Source organism: Schistocerca cancellata, chromosome 8, assembly GCF_023864275.1.
Source record: "Schistocerca cancellata isolate TAMUIC-IGC-003103 chromosome 8, iqSchCanc2.1, whole genome shotgun sequence".
Taxonomy (NCBI): Eukaryota; Metazoa; Arthropoda; class Insecta; order Orthoptera; family Acrididae; genus Schistocerca; species Schistocerca cancellata.
The window spans coordinates 558,721,261-558,740,612 of NC_064633.1; the positions used below are offsets into that span (position 1 = coordinate 558,721,261).

The window sequence follows — 19,352 nt, forward strand, 5'->3', positions numbered from 1 at the left end:
GTACTTATCCTTCAGTTGTTCAACAATAATATGTTTAGTATTTTGCCACCAATCAGGCTATAAAATTTGACACACATTAAGACTCATTTTTCTAAAATTGCTATAATTTTAATTGCATCACTATTTAGCCACGTATTATAAGGAAATAATTCACCATTTGTTCATTATAAATGGTAGCCTACTTGCACAGTCAGTTTTACTATTAAGAGAATATTTATCATCTCAACATGTTTCTTCATAAGATGTTGGATTACAGAAGAATTGGTTGTGACACTGACATTAACACCACTTAAATTAACAACAGCCTTTGGTATATCTACAACATGCATAATGTCAGAATGAGATTTTCACTCTGCAGCGGGGTCCCAAGTTCGAGTCTCGGTCGGGCGCACAGTTTTAATCTGCCAGGAAGTTTCATATCAGCACACACTCCGCTGCAGAGTGAAAATCTCATTCTGGAAACATCCCCCAGGCTGTGGCTAAGCCATGTCTCCGCAGTATCCTTTCTTTCAGGAGTGTTAGTTCTGCAAGGTACGCAGGAGAGCTTCTGTAAAGTTTGGATGGTAGGAGACGAGATACTGGCAGAAGTAAAGCTGTGAGACCGGGCGTGAGTCATGCTTCGGTAGCTCAGATGGTAGAGCACTTGCCCGCGAAAGGCAAAGGTCCCGAGTTCGAATCTCGGTCGGGCACACAGTTTTAATCTGCCAGGAAGTTGCATAATATCAGTTTCTCCCACAATACCTAATTCTTCCATTTCTTCTTTCAAACAAACATAATATTTCTCACCGTCATCAGGCACCATTAAATCTTCATTTTCCCAAATACTACAATCATCAACCTCTCTCTCCTGAAAACTTACAATGTTGCTTTCACACCCAAGTGTATTTAATTCTTTGCTGATTAAATCAGTGTCAACAATTTGCTCACCTGGTTCCCTCATCAGTGCTTCAGTTCCTAAATCATGTAAATTGTTAACCTGCTGGTCCTCTGACAAACTAAAAGTTTCTGTCCATTCATAAAATTCAACTAAGTCAATTACTTCCTCTGGCTCTTTATTACAACCAATGTGTTCATTCCTCTTACTTGCATTTTTAGTGTTAGATGAGGAACAAGTGTCATTCTTAACAGATACTGTGTTTACAGGGTAGTACACACTCACAGGATAACTACTCATTACTTCAGATGTATATTTTTGTACAGTGCAGTCACTGTTATCGGCCCATCTATTATCTATACTTTTCACCCCTACCGTGTGGACTGACAATGGAGTGCATGCTAACTTTTTACTTCACGACTTACCATAGCATTTGACTCCTGGTGTCACTATGTTCATGCCAGTTCCTGTTTTTAAACTCCCTGTTATTATTTCTGTTCCAATTGTTTCCAGATTGCCCTCTTGAATGGAAATTGTAGTTTTCCCTTGAATGGAAATTATTATTATTGTGACTATTTTGTTCCCTGTGTTGAAAACTATGGATGTTAGACCTACTGTTTTCCCTTCTGTTAAAATTAGAATTTCCCCAACTATGATCCCCACCTCTCTGTGTGTGATTGAAATAGTTTTTTGGTTTCCCCACTTTGTCTATAATTCTATCTAGTTTGTCCATATAGTTTAGAAATTGTTCAGTGTCGTCATCTGGTCCATAAACTAGGTCCCATTGCACATCAGTTGGCGACAACCTCTTATAGCATCAAAGGGTTTACCCAAATGTACAAGTTTCTTCAATTGATTTTTACAAAATTGTTTCATAGTCCCCTGTGTTTCCCTATAATTTAGTCCATTCAGGAACTCTCTCTTTATTCTGGTTTGTTCAGTTTCAGACCAGAACCCTATTTCATATTCTGCATAAGACATGTACACAGAAAAATTTTGATTGGCCCATGACCTAGATTCCCCCTCCAAAAATTTTTTCACAAACTTAATCTACAAACTTTCACTCATATTAGGCAAAAAGTTGTCTGCACAACTCTGCAGAGAGTCAACAGGATGCAAACTACACTCATTAGAAAAGTTTTTAACTGCAATATTGGATAATAAGGTACATGTGTTCATAGAAAATTTTTTGTTAGCTACATCATTGCTAAGTATTTCAAACTTACGGTTTAACTCTGATATTGTACTTTTCAGTTCACTTAACGTTTATCTTAGTTTAAACCCCGTGGCGTTTTACAGTGTTACTGACTGTTTCCACTTTATCATTTACAACAGTTAGTTTTGAATCTACTCTACTTTCAATATCTGCAGCCATAGCTTTTACATTTACACAAACTGTATCTATTTATCTGTTGACATTAACAAAATACTTGCATTTTTCTCTCTGTCTGTGACTAGTTCATTTTTTACAGATTGAATTTGGTTATTCAGACTAGATTTTGTTTCTCCCACTTCAGATTCTACCACCAAAATCTTTGTTCCTGCCCTACTAAGTTTCTTGTCTATCTTGTATATGCCATTGTGAAGTTTATTACCCCAAAGTAAGACATTGTCAATTTTTTTTGTTTATCACTCCCTCGAGATGCGATACTTTCTGATTTATGACCCGAAAACTATCCACAACCATCTGATTCATGTTGTGTAACTGTTCCTCATTAGCTTGTAAGGGTGCTGCAACTGTTTGATTTAAAGCTAACAATTGTTCCATAATTTGTTACATTGCTTTTATGTCAGACATCTCCTGTTCTAATAAATGAAGACTTTGATCCACTTCTTTGAATGACTCATTTTGCGTTTTTATCGGCATGTCTAAGTCCCCAGAGAGTAACAAATTTTCACAATCCTGCTCAGATTCAGCACCACTTTCCTCTTTTACAATGGTCATTTTCGTAAAATTTCACAAACAAAATAATAAAAGGAATAAAAAGCTCTACACAAATGTACTTATCATTTTGGTGGGTCTCCACTCATGTGGTCAGTCCACTTTACCATTTCGTTTCGTATCCCTTGATTTCCATGTATTGTACATCTTTGCACCACGTGGTTATTAGACACAAGAAAATCATCCTTTTTTTTCTTTAGGCTCCTGAAAAACATAGATTTCATCAATCCGTGTACATATAAATGTCTTAACCGTGGCACAGAGCCCCCAGTTATCATGGACCCTTTCTGCTACACTGCAAAAGTTATCTGCATACAGATACCATTACAGTGTGGCTAATGGATGAACATTACTTCGTAGAGATGGTCATGATGTCCCCTTCTTAATGCTGCTGAGTCTGCATTGCCCATGTGGCTCCTTGTTTTGTCTAGGCGATGATTCCACTGCTTCTCTGGGTGCAAGAAAGGTGCGTGTTTTGATTATCACTAGACTAATGAAATCATGATGCAGGATTCCACAGTTTGTTTAAAAAAAGCACATATTTATTGCCAGAAATTGAAAACGACTATTCTCCACTCCGGCCAAAACTCAAGTTGCTGAAATCCCGTTGCTCACCAAAGATCACAGTCATAGCAACAAAGAATATATTTTCTGTATCAATTATGGATTGCAACACCTACCCTAAAATCGTACAAAGTAAATGCTTTTCAAAACACCTTTAATTAGTGTATAATATATCAAAATGGGCTATTTTTCAGTTCTATTACATCCTGGCGGCAAAGATCACAGTCATAGCAACAAAGAATATATTTTCTGTATCAATTATGGATTGCAACACCTACCCTAAAATCGTACAAAGTAAATGCTTTTCAAAACACCTTTAATTAGTGTATAATATATCAAAATGGGCTATTTTTCAGTTCTATTACATCCTGGCGCAGAAGAAAGAAAGGAAAGGTAAGACTAGGAATGTTAGAAACAAATAATAAAATGAAGATAGACCCCAAAGACAGAAGCCTACTGCACATCCCACTAAAGGATCCCTCCATAGGAGGTACTTCACTATGGGCTAGAGAATGTAGAACTTACCAATCCTACAGAATGAACATCACCAGCTTCAACCTCACAGGCCTGAAAATTGGTTCTAACACCATACTATTGAAAGCCTATGGAGAGAATAGCAACAAAATAGTAACTTCAATCCAGTTTACCACCTCAGCTACAAAAGAAACCTCTGACTGGTCACTACAAGTTTTACTTTGTTCTTAAATTCTTTTGAGTAAGACAAGTGAGGCAAATAGTTTGACTGCTTATACTAAGTTAAGCTAACCTTCCCTAAGAAATTGGTATAAACCCAACCAGAACTTGTTAGATTTCAAATAGTACCAAATCCCTTTGTACAAAACCCATATAAACTATTATTACTGCCACCTAGTAGAAAATTGTACAAGCTCTTACCAGATTTTACCATTTTCTAAATTTGAAATACAAAACACTTTATAAAATACACTGAGACTTACTTCCAAAATATATACCCACAATGTGTCAGTGGTTGGGCACATTCATGAGTATCTTTAATCACATTATGCTACTGACATTTCATTTCTTACAACAGCATCTATTTTATGAAAGCTTTATTCATTTTTGGTCACTAATACCAAATAGGAGAAGCTACATTTTCAAATAACTAGTAACATTTTAGCTGTATGTTCTACACTCCTGGAAATTGAAATAAGAACACCGTGAATTCATTGTCCCAGGAAGGGGAAACTTTATTGACACATTCCTGGGGTCAGATACATCACATGATCACACTGACAGAACCACAGGCACATAGACACAGGCAACAGAGCATGCACAATGTCGGCACTAGTACAGTGTATATCCACCTTTCGCAGCAATGCAGGCTGCTATTCTTCCATGGAGACGATCGTAGAGATGCTGGATGTAGTCCTGTGGAACGGCTTGCCATGCCATTTCCACCTGGCGCCTCAGTTGGACCAGCGTTCGTGCTGGAAGTGCAGACCGCGTGAGACGACGCTTCATCCAGTCCCAAACATGCTCAATGGGGGACAGATCCGGAGATCTTGCTGGCCAGGGTAGTTGACTTACACCTTCTGGAGCACGTTGGGTGGCACGGGATACATGCGGACGTGCATTGTCCTGTTGGAACAGCAAGTTCCCTTGCCGGTCTAGGAATGGTAGAACGATGGGTTCGATGACGGTTTGTATGTACCGTGCACTATTCAGTGTCCCCTCGACGATCACCAGTGGTGTACGGCCAGTGTAGGAGATCGCTCCCCACACCATGATGCCGGGTGTTGGCCCTGTGTGCCTCGGTCGTATGCAGTCCTGATTGTGGCGCTCACCTGCACGGCGCCAAACACGCATACGACCATCATTGGCACCAAGGCAGAAGCGACTCTCATCACTGAAAACGACACGTCTCCATTCGTCCCTCCATTCACCCCTGTTGCGACACCACTGGAGGCGGGCTGCACGATGTTGGGGCGTGAGCGGAAGACGGCCTAACGGTGTGCGGGACCGTAGCCCAGCTTCATGGAGACGGTTGCGAATGGTCCTCGCCGATACCCCAGGAGCAACAGTGTCCCTAATTTGCTGGGAAGTGGCGGTGCGGTCCCCTACGGCACTGCGTAGGATCTTACGGTCTTGGCGTGCATCCGTGCGTCGCTGCGGTCCGGTCCCAGGTCGACGGGCACGTGCACCTTCCGCCGACCACTGGCGACAACATCGATGTACTGTGGAGACCTCACGCCCCACGTGTTGAGCAATTCGGCGGTACGTCCACCCGGCCTCCCGCATGCCCACTATACGCCCTCGCTCAAAGTCCGTCAACTGCACATACGGTTCACGTCCACGCTGTCGCGGCATGCTACCAGTGTTAAAGACTGCGATGGAGCTCCGTATGCCACGGCAAACTGGCTGACACTGACGGTGGCGGTGCACAAATGCTGCGCAGCTAGCGCCATTCGACGGCCAACACCGCGGTTCGTGGTGTGTCCGCTGTGCCGTGCGTGTGATCATTGCTTGTACAGCCCTCTCGCAGTGTCCGGAGCAAGTATGGTGGGTCTGACACACCGGTGTCAATGTGTTCTTTTTTCCATTTCCAGGAGTGTATATTCCTTTACTAATTATAACCTTCCTTAGGAGCAGCATACAATACACAATTTATATAGAGGGATTCAGCATTCTGCGTATCGTTATCTTCTACATTTCTCTCCTTTTTCTTCTGTATTTCGAGTTTAACAGACTCTTAATCGATTATGACTCCATGCCTGGTTTCTTTCCTCTCTGTCTCCTAAGTAATCCTGTACTTCCCACTGAGGGTGACCAATACACATTACTTATCCATTTGTTTGTTTGTTCATTCCATGCTTCAAGGTCTCAGCATGGAGAAGCAGGGTGCACCATCGAGTATGACCATGCTGTGACAATGTGGGTAACGTCACCGGGTACAGGTGACGATGAGTTAGCTGCCAAATTGTTCATTTTCCTTTCTATCTCCTAAGTACTCCTCTACCTCATGCTAAGAGTGATCAAAATGTGTTATTCATTTATGTAATTCTAGTGATTTATCAAAAATTGACCCCATTTGTGTTGCTATGCATCTTGATCATCTCATTTTGATTGAACCTAGATGTCAGCATGTCATCCAACACAGTCTAAATGTAGAACTTCTCCTTCCTTCCTTTTCTTTGCTTCCATGATGAGGAATTGTTAACATCCTCTGTTTACAATTCTGTATTTGTGTCTGAAAAAAAAAAGTTCTAAGTACATGTTTTTGGTTTGTTAATAGCAGCACTCTTCTGAAAATTTACTGCCTAATTACTTTGTCCAAGTTCAAATCAGGAATGTAAATTTCTGAAAATGACTGAAGTGGTGAGTGAAAGTCTGTACCAAGGCTGGGTATCGAACCCGGGTCTCCCGCTTACTTGGCAGGTGCTTTAGCCTCCTCGATCCAAAGTCTCATTGCCTCCCCAATCCACTTGAAATTCCCCTTACGCATGAACAGAACTACTGAGGCTCCCCATGTTCTGGAATAGCACCTCAGCATTGAATGTAAATGGGGATCCACCCTGAAATTCAGGTCCAGGTAGTTATACAAATGAAATGACACAATTTCCAATACTTATACGTATCTCTGTTCATGTGTAAGGGGGAATTAAAAATAGACTGGGGCAGCAGTGAGAATTTGGATCGAAGAGTGAGGTGTGCCAGGGTCGTCCGTGCAGTTATGTGAACCACTGTGCTAAGTTGGCCAGGTGGCTAATGCACCTGCCTAGTATAAAGGAGACCTGTGTTCGATTCCCAGCCTTGGTACAAATTTTCTATAGCCAGTTCAGTCTGTATGCATAAAATCATATCTGTACGAGACGAGTAAAGTCTCAAATTGTGTCATTCATTTCAACAAATCTCCCCCCAAGCAACCAAAGTTGATTTTGTAGCGTGGCATGTCGAGTTGCTGACGTAATGCCAGACAGCTGTGCTTGGTGAACTGGACTGCTGCTGTTAGTTGCATCATCGCCATAGCTGCCTCATCTCGCTGTGGTGTAGTTTTTGTGTTGGACCGACTGGAAAAGTTGTAGTCTTTATAGTCTCCTGACTTGGAGACTTTCATTCTTCTATGGTGCATGTATTGCCAATTTATTTAGTTATCACTTACCAAGAAATTAATTCTTCTGATGTTTCTTTATATTCCTTGGATGTGATTATTTAATGATTTTGTCACAGAATTTCTTCTACTGATGTCATTGTTAATGACAAGAGGGATAACCATTGTATATTCTTCACTTTCAAATATCAATATCTTTTTAATGTGTACCTAATATGAGTCCTCTTTCTCAAATTTTGTTTCAATTTTTAGCATTAGTTTATTCTGGGTCCTGCATTAGGGCCCCAAAATGCAACATTTGGGTTTTAGAAGTGCTTATATCTAACCTTCATATTCTGAACTGCAGCACCTTCAATTATGATTTCTTCATAGACCAAGCAGGTGCTACACTGTGGACATTGTTTCCCCTGCAGTTGGGTCTTGTGCTGAAAATCTATAAATCTTGATCTGTTTCCAACATTCTGCAAATGAATAGAAAGTACTTAATCGTCTTCTGATAAAGAGTATATTATAGCTTCTGATACAACAAGTTAATCTAAAAGAACATTGCACGTAAAGTTTGTGTTTGTACATTCAACTTTGATGTTACTGGACAAGATCTGACATTTGAATGAAAATGTACAATTTGACTGACAATTCACCATCTTCCATTCAAAATGACACCATCCATATTGTTGCAGCACACTCTTACTCAGTGCTGCACCCCACTTGTCCAATCCTTGGCCTCGAAGCACAGAACAAATGTAATGCCCTGCAGGCATCACAGCCCTTGGTAAAATGCAATAACCGTCCACCTATATCAGTTTTCATTTGAAAACAATGACAAAAATGTTGAAATAGTTTTCAGTTTCAGACTATTAAACCAATAAATAGTTAAAACTATCATGCTCATCGTTTGTCGGCTAAGTATGGGTTGAGTAACACATCACTTTTCCAAAGTGATATGTTACATCACAAGGATTATGTAAAAATCAAGAATAGCAGAGGTCATTTTTGTTCCTAGTGTTATATTTTTAATTGTGAGAAGCTATGTATGACAAATTGGATAACAGATTAAATATATTTTGAAGCTGTTCTTAGTTTGTCTAGTTGCTGAAATGCAGTATTATGAAAAGAACTCACCAAACAGCGGAGGTGCTAAGTTGCAGATAGGCACAATGGAGAGACTGTCAAATAAATAAGCTTATGGTCAAAACGGCCTTCATTGGTTGTAACGCACACACACACACACACACACACACACACACACACACACACACACACACACACCCCTTGGTATGGCCTCAGCAGCCAGAGACTGTGGTCATTTGTATGCTAGTTGCATTTGTGTGTGTGTGTGTGTGTGTGTGTGTGCGTGTGTGCATGTGTGTGTGACTAATTCCAGTGAAGGCCTTTTTGGTCTGAAGGTTACTTGTTTAACATTTTTGTTGTGCCTATCTGTGACACAATGTCTCCTTTATATGGTGAATAGCAATCCATCCTTTTCATAATATTGTCATTATTTCATACTGGTTTGTCCATTGTTTGATAGTTAATTAAATAGGTGTATAACACCATTCCTATATCTCATCGTATGCATTTTTGCTGTGCATATTTTAGGTCAAGTGCAGAAATATCCAAGAATATTACTTCTTATGACATTAAAAATTTAAATATGTTAAAGAATGTAACTTTCTGGTGTTTTGATATCCAAAATTAGGTACCAAGAACAAAGAAAATGATCTTTAATGTAAGTATGTGGTAATGTCTACAACCTGGGAAGGTGGATTCATTGCATTAGTAAAGAATGATATTAGTGTGTTCTTGCAGTTTGAAATTGAAGTTTGGTAGCCAAAGGATTCTCTGAATTCTTTAACGTACTTCAAAATTTTATTAGTTGGTGAATCATCTTCAGTTTTAAGTTCTTATCAGTGTAACTACCCAGACAGTTTGATCAATCTCTCTCTCTCTCTCTCTCTCTCTCTCTCTCTGTCTTTTTAACTGTTGCTGTTGGATTCTCATTCTTCCTTGTAAAGAACTGTTAGGATTAGTTCAGTGATAATCATTTGAAAAGCCAATCAGTTATAGTACTTAAAAGCTCATGTACATTTTCTTTACTGACACATTTTTGCTTGACTTATATATTGTGCCTCATCAACAGAGATAAGTATTTCCACTTCTTCATTAGAAGATGTGAGTCCATTTCCTCATATAACAACACTTAGAATATCTAACAATGGAACTTCTCCCCCCCATTTGCTTCACCTGGTCCTACTCCACCCAACAAACCACCTTCCTAGATGTTGACCTCCACCTCAAAGATGACTACATCAGTACTACATCTGTCCATATCAAATCTTCTAACCAGCACCAATACCTCCATTTCAACAGCCGCCACCCATTCCATACCAAGAAGTCCCTTCCATACAGCCTAGCCACCCATGGTCATCGCATCTGCCGTGACGAGCGGCCCCTCTCGAAATATATCGAGGGTCTCACTGAAGCCTTCACGGACTGTAAATATCCCCCCAACCTTGTACAAAAACAAATCTCCCTTGCCTTATCTTTGCCCTCTTCCACCATACCCCAAAGTCCCACTGTCTGACCACAGAGGAGCATTCCCCTCATAACTCGTTTCCACCTGGACTGGAACAACTGAATTACATTCTCTGCCAGGGTTTCAACTACCTCTCATCAAGCCTGAAATGAGAAATGTCCTGCCCACTATCCTTGCCACCCCTCCCACAGTGGAATTCCACCATCCACCGAACCTACATAATATACACTTCCATCCTTGCACAAACCCTGCTCAAAACCCCATATCTCGTGGCTCATACGCCTGCAATAGACCTAGATGCAAGACCTGTCCCATACACCCTGCCATCTCCACCTACTCCAGTCCAGTCACAAACATCACCTATCCCATCAAAGGCAGAGCTACCTGTAAAACCAGTCATGTGATCTACAGGCTAAGCTGTAACTACTGTTCTGCATTCTATGTGGCCATGACAACCAACGAGCTGTCTGTCTGCATGAATGGCCACCGACAAACTATGACCAAGAAACAACTGGACCACCCTGTTGTTGAGCACGCCACCTAACATGACATTCTTCATTTCAGTGACTGCTTTACTTCCCACCAATACCAGCTTTTCTGAATTGTGCAGTTGGGAACTTTCCCAGCAATATATCCTATGTTCCCGTAACCCTCCTGGCCTCAACCTTTGTTAGTCACAGTCCTCACCCATCCAGCCCTTTTCCTGTTCGCATTCCAGTTCTACACAGCCCTCATTCCACCATCGCACCCAGTGTTTTTACTTCTCTTCTTTTCCGCTACCTCTGCCCCTCCCCACCTCTCCCCTGCCCATTATCTAACCTCCCGACTGCACATAGCTGCCGACCCTGTCTCCACCTCAACCCTGCATGCTTCCCAGAGCACTGCACTCTCTCTCTCTCTCTCTCTCTCTCTCTCTCTCTGTGTGTGTGTTTGTGTGTGTGTGTGTGTGTGTGTGTGTGTTTTCTATTTTTGACAAAGGCCTTACTGGCCGAAAGCTTTATTTGTGACAGTCTTTTTGTTGTGCCTGTCTGCAACTCAGCTTCTCTACTATATGGTGAGTGGCAACTTTTCTTTTCATAATACTCTTGTAATATGCAAGGTTCAGTCTCTTAAACACAAAAACACACATGAAATTTCACCAATATATACTACTAATAAAATACAGGAAAGGCTACATCTGTAACTTCAGTAAAGGATCCACTATAGAAAGCACTAAAAAAAAGTTTTTCGCCATCTGCATATATCTGAACATGTGTGGGCTTAAGCTCAAGGGGAGCAGAGAATGAAAGAATAGCCTTATGAAATGAAACTATTAACTGTATTGTGAGGTCATCCAGTGTGTGCGGAGATTTCCGGTGGTGACACACTGCAAGTTTCAGCTGGTCCGAAACTTCTGTTGGGTCCATGTCAGAATTCATTTGATTGTTGCCACCATGGAGGAAGGCTTTCACCATACAGACATAATGTTCTAATTCATTGCTATCTTGAAAGAACTGGACACTACATAGCTAGACAATAGGTGGGATGGTCATCTTTCAACTTTGCTATAGTGACTAGAGCCATCTAACATCCATGCATCATAACTTCTAACGCTTTAGACAACCTGAAGTGATGTGAAGTTGGACTGCAGAATTCACACCTCTCTCACATCAGTTGACTTACTTGATCTGCACAGCCGATCCTCTTCTCTGGATTGCCGGCTCTGTCAATCTCCAAAATCTTCTTCTCCGAAGAATAGTGCTGGTTACAGGAATTTATAAGACTCTCTCTCTACTTTCAAAATAATTTAGTACTCGAAGAATACTTTTAGTTCAGTCTTGATATATTTCAACTTCCACCAATAACATATTCACCATTCCTCACATTAACATTCGAATGTTTACAAGTCAACCAATTCATCTTGCATTAGACTCTATAAAGTACATGTGCAATAAAATTGGTTTAACAACCACACAATTTATGAACCTGTCTTGCCTCTAGAGAGTCCAATACGTGAAGTACTTAAAAGTCTCTATTCAATTGTTCATTTTTCTTTAACAATAATCACAGTCACTAAAACAGCAAAGAATACTGCATAATTACTCCTTGTTCTTTCATCACGGCTTCTGTGGTGCTAGGGGCAAGCACTTATCGGTGTGGTTCGACCGCCACATTTACACTCTTCTCATAACGAACTTCCAACCTGCACACAGAAACAGGTGGCGCAGTAGATACGTTTCCACTCTCCCATTTATATTTAAAATGTCATGTGTTTGAGACGGTAGAAGGACGATTGGTTCTAGAATTTACACGGAAATTCTCAAAGCACTACAATCTGCCCAGAAAAGACTGATCCACATTCCTACTGAACCCTTGAGAGTGCATGCTTTAGTAGTGCATTGGTACCTGGCAGCCTTCATACTTGCAGGGTGCCAGACATATCCTGCACTCATTGGTGAAGAGATTCTAATGCCATTGATCAAGTTTCTGCAAAATATTTGATCAAGTTAATGTCTGCAACTGAGGAACATATTAATAGAATAAAAAATATGCTTCAGTTGTCAATAACTTCTAACTTATTGAATGACCGATTTCAAAGCCTAAAGCTTCATCTTCATGTGCCATCAAATAATTATGAAAACATAAATGTGTGGCTGTTGGTGGCACCTGGAGGTGGAGCGTTGGCTTCAAAAGCTCTTATGAAATAAATAACAAATCACTGACAACTGAAACAGGTCTTATATTCTATTAAAATGATCAAGTTTCCATTATAGAAATTCTCTTGCCCACCTTCTTTGTCCATTAGAGTTTTGGGGGATTTTTACTGTTTTTTGTAACAAAAGTCTAGAGGAAAAATTAATAGTGTGAAGACAATAACATACTGTGTTAGTTGACACATGCGTTCTTGGCTGTGTCCAAAAAAGTAGTGAGCATTTCTGTTGCGTATGAGCCATAATATATAGGTCATAGTCATCAGATGGTGATGTTGAATGTGGACGACCACTATGCGGCAGATCTGTGTTATATCTCTCAGTGTTGGTTGAATGTTTGAATAATGTCACTGTGCTTGCAACTTCTTTTACCACAAAGTGTCAATGCAGAAATGGGCTAAGCTCGAAATTGTGCTCCCACCCCACCCCTCCCTCTTGCTAGCTGTTAACAGTGCTCCCAATCTAGGTAGCTGATATGAGAACAGCTTGCCCCAATTTGCATAGGTGATAAATATCAATAGGTTGCCTGCAGTTTAATGATGATTACCTAGCTATTCAGTCTCTGACCAAGTAAGGTGTCAGAAATGTTCCTACTTGCAGGGGGTCCTTGCTTAGTATGGACACAGAAGGAGATTGGATGGACAGGTAACAACACACACACACACACACACACACACACACACACACACACACACACACAAAAAAAAAAGTTTAACAGAAAAAAAGAGAATGTATTCAAAGATTTTAAGTTCACAATATTCACCGATTGGACTGTCCCTAATGTCAACCATTACTTAAGAAGATTATGAGGGACTTTCAGTAAGAAATGTACTGAGGTAATTTCAGTTGAAAAAGTGCAGAATTTTTTGTGGGACATCGTGGAATACTTCCGCCTGAGCCCCTGTAGTTTGATGATGTTCCAGTTGGTGGCGGCACTATACGTAGCCTCGAAGATGGCGTCTGTAACAGAGTTGCAGTCCAAGCAGAGCACCATCATGGAGTTTCTTTTGGAGGAAAAACAGGGTGCTGCATATATTCATAGGCACTAGCAGAATGTGTATGGAGACCTGGCAGTGAACAAAAGCACAGTGATTCATTGGGCAAGGCATCTGTCATCACTGCAACTAGGTCATACAAACCTGTCCGATCTCCCACTTGCTGACTGGCCACATGCAGCTGTGCTACCCTCAGGAAACAGAAGAAACGACTTCACCGTATTCATCGCCACAAAAGTGCAAATGAACTATTCCATCTCCTTGACAATGCAAGGCCTCACACAAGTCTGTGCACATGAGAAGAGCTCACAGAACTTTATTGGACTGTTCTTCCTCATCCACCCTGCAGCCCGGATCTCGTACCTTCTGCTTGGCCTAGTGAAGGATGCTGCATTCCATGGAAAGTAGTACATGGCTGATGGGGAGGTCGTTGATGCAGCAAGACATTGGCTCTCACTTTGACCAGTAGATTGATACCATGCAGGCATGTAGGCCTTCCCATTAATGTGGTGTTAGGCCATCCCATTCAATGGGTATTGTGTTTAAAAATAGGGTTTTGTAGCCAGTTCAGCCAAAGTAGTGGGGAATAATGTGGTGTATTGGAATCCTAAGTATAACCAACCTACTTTCAGAACAAACCAAAATGATTATGTTTGACAGTGTTCTTGGGTGCATTACATGATTACACCTCTTGCATATAAGAGAACATCCTGAATCACTACTCAGTCTTAATGTAGTCTCATCCAAGAAGAGCACTTGGCCCTACCCTTCATTGGTTCAATCTGTGTGCAAATGGTGTCGACGATGTGTGGGTGTCTAAAGAGCACATTGTACTGGTCGAAGAGATCACATCCATGCATTTTCCACACCACTGTGGAGTGTGAGATTGTGTGCCTTTCAGTCCTGTTAACTGTGGTACCAACTGCAGCTACTGTTTGACATGGATCCCTTCTTGCCTGTTGCACAATGTAGTGGACATCTGCTGCTGTAGTTGACCACGGTTGACCATCTCCTCTCCTTCAGGGAGCAGTGCCTGTGTGTTGGAACATTCCCCGTGCATGTGAAACAGTGCTGTAAGCTATACCAAATTCCTGGTCTACACTCATCAGATTTTGTCCTCCTTCCAGTTTCCCAGTGATTCTTCCTCATGTGAAGTGTGCAAGTCATCCAAATGTTGTCTTCAGGTCATGTTGTAATGAAGAACACCACCACAGTTGGACTCACATTCGGGAGGACGACAGTTCAATCCCGCGTCCGGCCTTCATGATTTAGGTTTTCCATGATTTCCCTAAATTGCTCCAGGCAAATGCCGGGATGGTTCCTTTGAAAGGGCACGGCGTCTTCCTTCCCCATCCTTCCCTAATCCAATGAGACCGATGACCTCACAGTTTGGTCTCTTCCCCCAAACAACCCAATCCAACCACCACAGTGCTCTGTAACATCCCGTCTTTTCCCATTCCTTCAGGTGACTTGTGTTTGAGGGCCAATCCCATTTGGCACTATAGATGCCTTGTCCTCATACCATTTCATGTCCTCCTTTGTGTGCACAACTGGGAGACCTCTGGCAATATGGTCCCACACTTTCATTCATTTGCACCAATTAGTTAATATGTTCTGGTACTTTACCTCTCTTGTCCTCAAATTTTATGGAGCATTGTATTTCTTTAAACTTTATCTATGGTAGGAAGAAGTAGTAGCAGTGATGTTAACAACTTTGTTATGATTCATTAATTCAATCATTCATTCATTCCTTGGGATCCATAGATCCCATAGAGAAGAAGGACCTTCAAACATATACAGTAAAAGAAGACAAGGAAGTCATAGAAACTTAATCAGTAGACTGCATTAACAATAAATTATCACTATATGAACAAATGCTATTCACATCATCAAAATTTAAATCAGGTAAATTAGTAAGAAAGCTGCCATTTTGAAAAACTCTGCTGCTTCCTCAATTTTGAGGGTGTAACCGATATTTTGAAAATACATGAATTAAAAACCTGAACTAGTATATATCTATTGTACACAGTTTCTAGTTTATCATCAGAATTGCAGCCTTATTTTTATAGTCTGAAATACTTTTGCATCATAAAAATTATTAACTTAAACATGCTGAATAGTTAAGCAGCTTGTTGAAACCAATTTACAGTAGCTGGAGATAAGTATTATTTGTGTTTTTGTTAGTGTTTCAGAATTCCCATGTGGTGTCCCTGGCTGTGATGCAAAGTTTGAGTCTCTTCTACAATTTGATGTGCATTACAGCACAGCTCATCGGTATATATGTGTGGTATGTAGGAAGACGTTGCCATCACCACACCTACTCGATCTTCATGTATCAGAAAGTCATGATTCCTTTTTCAGTGCTCAAGCGGAGAGGAAACCAATGGTAAGTTTCTCATTATAATAAATATGTAATCATTTTTAACTGATGGGACTACAGGTTCTTGTTGAAACAAGCCCTTTTTTCTAGTGTTACTGCTTTGAATATGTTATTCATATGTTTTGATGTATTATGAAATAAACAGCCTACAACCAACAAAGAAAGTAACGGGTAATTATAAGCACATCAAGCTCTTATAATATACTTCAGTAAAAATAAATGATGATGTAATAAATTACAGCTTAAATACAGTGTCTCTCACTACCCAATATTGACAGGAGGCTACTTACACTGGGTGGGGAAGGGGCGGGGAGGGGGGGGGGGGGGGGGAGGAGACGTACCAACAATAAAAAAAGTTGTAGGGCACATTTCTACATCTGAAAGTTGATATCTGTTACAGTTTCGCACAGTTCGCAATATGAGTGATGCTGGTAGTACCACTATGAGGATGCAAATAAGGATTGCTTTTAATGCACACTGTGACGGTTGTGGGAATTAATTACTTTTGAGATGGAACGTGGTGAGTTGTCAGTCAAGAATGCCTTTAAGGTGACAAGGACGCCATTAACAGCACCTCACTGAGTTTGAACGAGGTTGAGTAACAGGCCTGCAATATTGCAGAAAGACTTTGCAAGAACATAGAGCTCTGGATGGCCACATGACGCCACCAAGAGAGAAGACCACCGAGTTGGGCGTATGGCTGTGACACATCATACTGCATCTGCAGCATCAGCAGTCTGAGCAGCAGTTGGCACCACAGTGATGCAACAAACTGTTACAGATCAGAATATTGAATCAAAACATCTTTCAGCCATCTATTCCAAATAGTTATTTTATTGAGGAACCAGTTTTGGCAATATATTAATCCATCTTCAAGCCCCCTGATTGACGTGAGGGAAGATTTCTACCTCTGCTCCAGCCAAAATAGGTGCCAGAATTCAATGACTGATATCCATAGATTTTGGCACAGTTATCACTTCACTTATCACTTGCTGACTGTTTGACAAAAATTACAAATTGGTTCCAAGGACAACTCTGAGCCAGATGTCCCTGTACCAAGCAATGACCCCAATCCACTGCCATCTGTGACTTCAGTACTGTCAAGTGAGAGTTCATTGGAGGGAAGAGTGAAGGTTTGTTGTGTTTTTGGATGAAAGCTGGTTTTGCATCAGTTCCAGTGATGGTTGTGTGTTGGTTAGAAGAATGCCAATTGAGAGCCAAGAACCAACCTGTCTGTGTGCTAGACACACTGGACCTGCTCCTGGAGCAACGGTCCAGGATGCAATTTTGTGTGACAGCAGGAGCACTCTCGTGGCTATCCCATGCAGCCTGATTGCAAATTTTGTACATCATTTTGGCGAATCAACCTGCTGTGCTGTCAGTCATGAACAGCATTCTGAGGGTATTTTCCAATATGATAACACTCACCCACATACCACTGTTGCAACCCTTCTTGCTCCACAGTGCATACTCAATCAACAGATCTGTCCTATGTCCAGTACATATGGGGCATAATTGGATGACAGCTCCAGTTTCGTCCACAAACAGCATTAACAATTCCTGTATTGACTGACTAAGTGCAACTAGCATGGACTTCCATCCCACAAACTGACATCCAGCACTTATGCAATATAATGCATGCATGTCTGCATGCAACACTCTGGCAGTTACACCGATTACTAATGTATCCGCATTTCACACTTGCAGTGGCTGATCTCACACATACATTAATCTGTGATCTTGCAAAGTTAGTGACTTAAATATGTTGCCTAGACAAATGTATTCCTCTAATTTCATTACTCTACATTAATTATTTTTTTGGTGTTGCAGTTTTTTTGTGTCAATGTATTTACTGTGAAACAGAGTATCCAGGTCAGGTCAGTAATTTTCACAGTTAATTTTCACAGTATTTAAGGTTAGGGTATTTGATACAAATCATAACTGTACAGTATGGAGTTGGATGGAGAGATCAACTAGATTTTTCCATATGTGGAAAGGGTACTCCCGGATGCCATGAAGAGCACAGGGTGCAGCCAACTGCAGGTGGTCACTCATGTCGGTACCAATGATGTGTGTCGCTTTGGATCAGAAGAGATTCTCTCGGGTTTCGAGTGCCTAACGTAAGTGGTAAAGGCTGTCAGTCTTGCTTGCAAGATGAAAGCAGAGCTTACCATTTGCAGCATAGTCGACAGGACCAATTGCGGACCTCTGGTACAGAGCCGAGTGGAGGGTCTGAATCAGAGGCTCAAATGGTTCTGCGACCGTGTAGGCTGCAGATTCCTCGACTTGCGCCAAAGGGTGGTTGTGTTTCGGGTTCCGCTGAATAGGTCAGGTTTCCACTATACGCAGGAGGCAGCTACACGGGTAGCAGGGGCTGTGTGGTGTGGACTGGGCGGTTTTTTAGGTTAGAGGGTCTCGGGAAAACATAAGAAGGGCTTCAGTCACAAAGGGTGCAGGTTGAACACAGGAAGAACGTAGATAGAGGAACCATTGGTGTAACAGTTGTAAACTGTCATAGCTGTATTGGGAAAGTACCATAGCTCCAAGCGCTAACAGAAAGCACTGATGCTCAAATCATTATAGGCACTGAAAGCTGGATAAAGCCGGCTATAAGCTCAGCCGCAATTTTTGCAAAGAACCTAACGATGTTCCGAAAAGATAGGCTAAACACGGTTGGTGGTGCCATGTTTGTTGCTGTTAGAAGTAGTTTAACTTGTCGCGAAATTGAAGTAGACACTTCCTGTGAGTTAGTATGGGCAGAGGTCATTGTTGGCAACCGGAATAAAATAATAATTGGATCCTTTTACCGACCTCCCAGTTCAGATGATGCAGTTGCTGAAAGGTTCAAAGAAAACTTGAGTTTGATTTCAAACACGTACCCAACTCGAACGATAATAGTTGGTGGTGACTTTAATTTACCCTCGATATGTTGGCAAATAGACGTGTTTAATTCCAGAGGTACGCATAAAATATTGTCCAAAATTGTGCTAAATGCATTCTCGGAAAATTATTTTGAGCAGTTAGTTCATGAGCCCACGCGAATAGTAAACCATTGTGAAAACACACTTGACCTCTTAGCAACAAATAATCCTGAGATAATAACCAGAATCAAAACTGATATAGGGATTAGTGAACACAGGGTTGTCGTAGCGAGACTGAATATTGTAATACCCAAATCCTCAAAAAATAAGTGAAAAAAATACCTATTCAAAAAAGCAGATAAAAATTCACTTGACACCTTCCTGAGAGGAAATCTCCACTCATTCCAAATTAATAATATAAGTGTAGACCAGATGTGGCTT

General features: G+C 41.1%; 1 protein-coding gene across 3 annotated transcripts in view; it reads left to right on the top strand.

Moving 5' to 3' along the window:
- The window catches only part of LOC126094650 (zinc finger protein 511-like), a 101,530-nt gene that overhangs the window by 47,758 nt on the left and 34,420 nt on the right, over positions 1–19,352 (top strand). For all 3 annotated transcript variants that reach the window (XM_049909149.1, XM_049909147.1, XM_049909148.1), the window contains one exon: positions 15,855–16,056. In XM_049909149.1, coding sequence (XP_049765106.1) covers positions 15,855–16,056 — 202 coding nt within the window. The remainder of the gene's footprint in view (positions 1–15,854; positions 16,057–19,352) is intronic.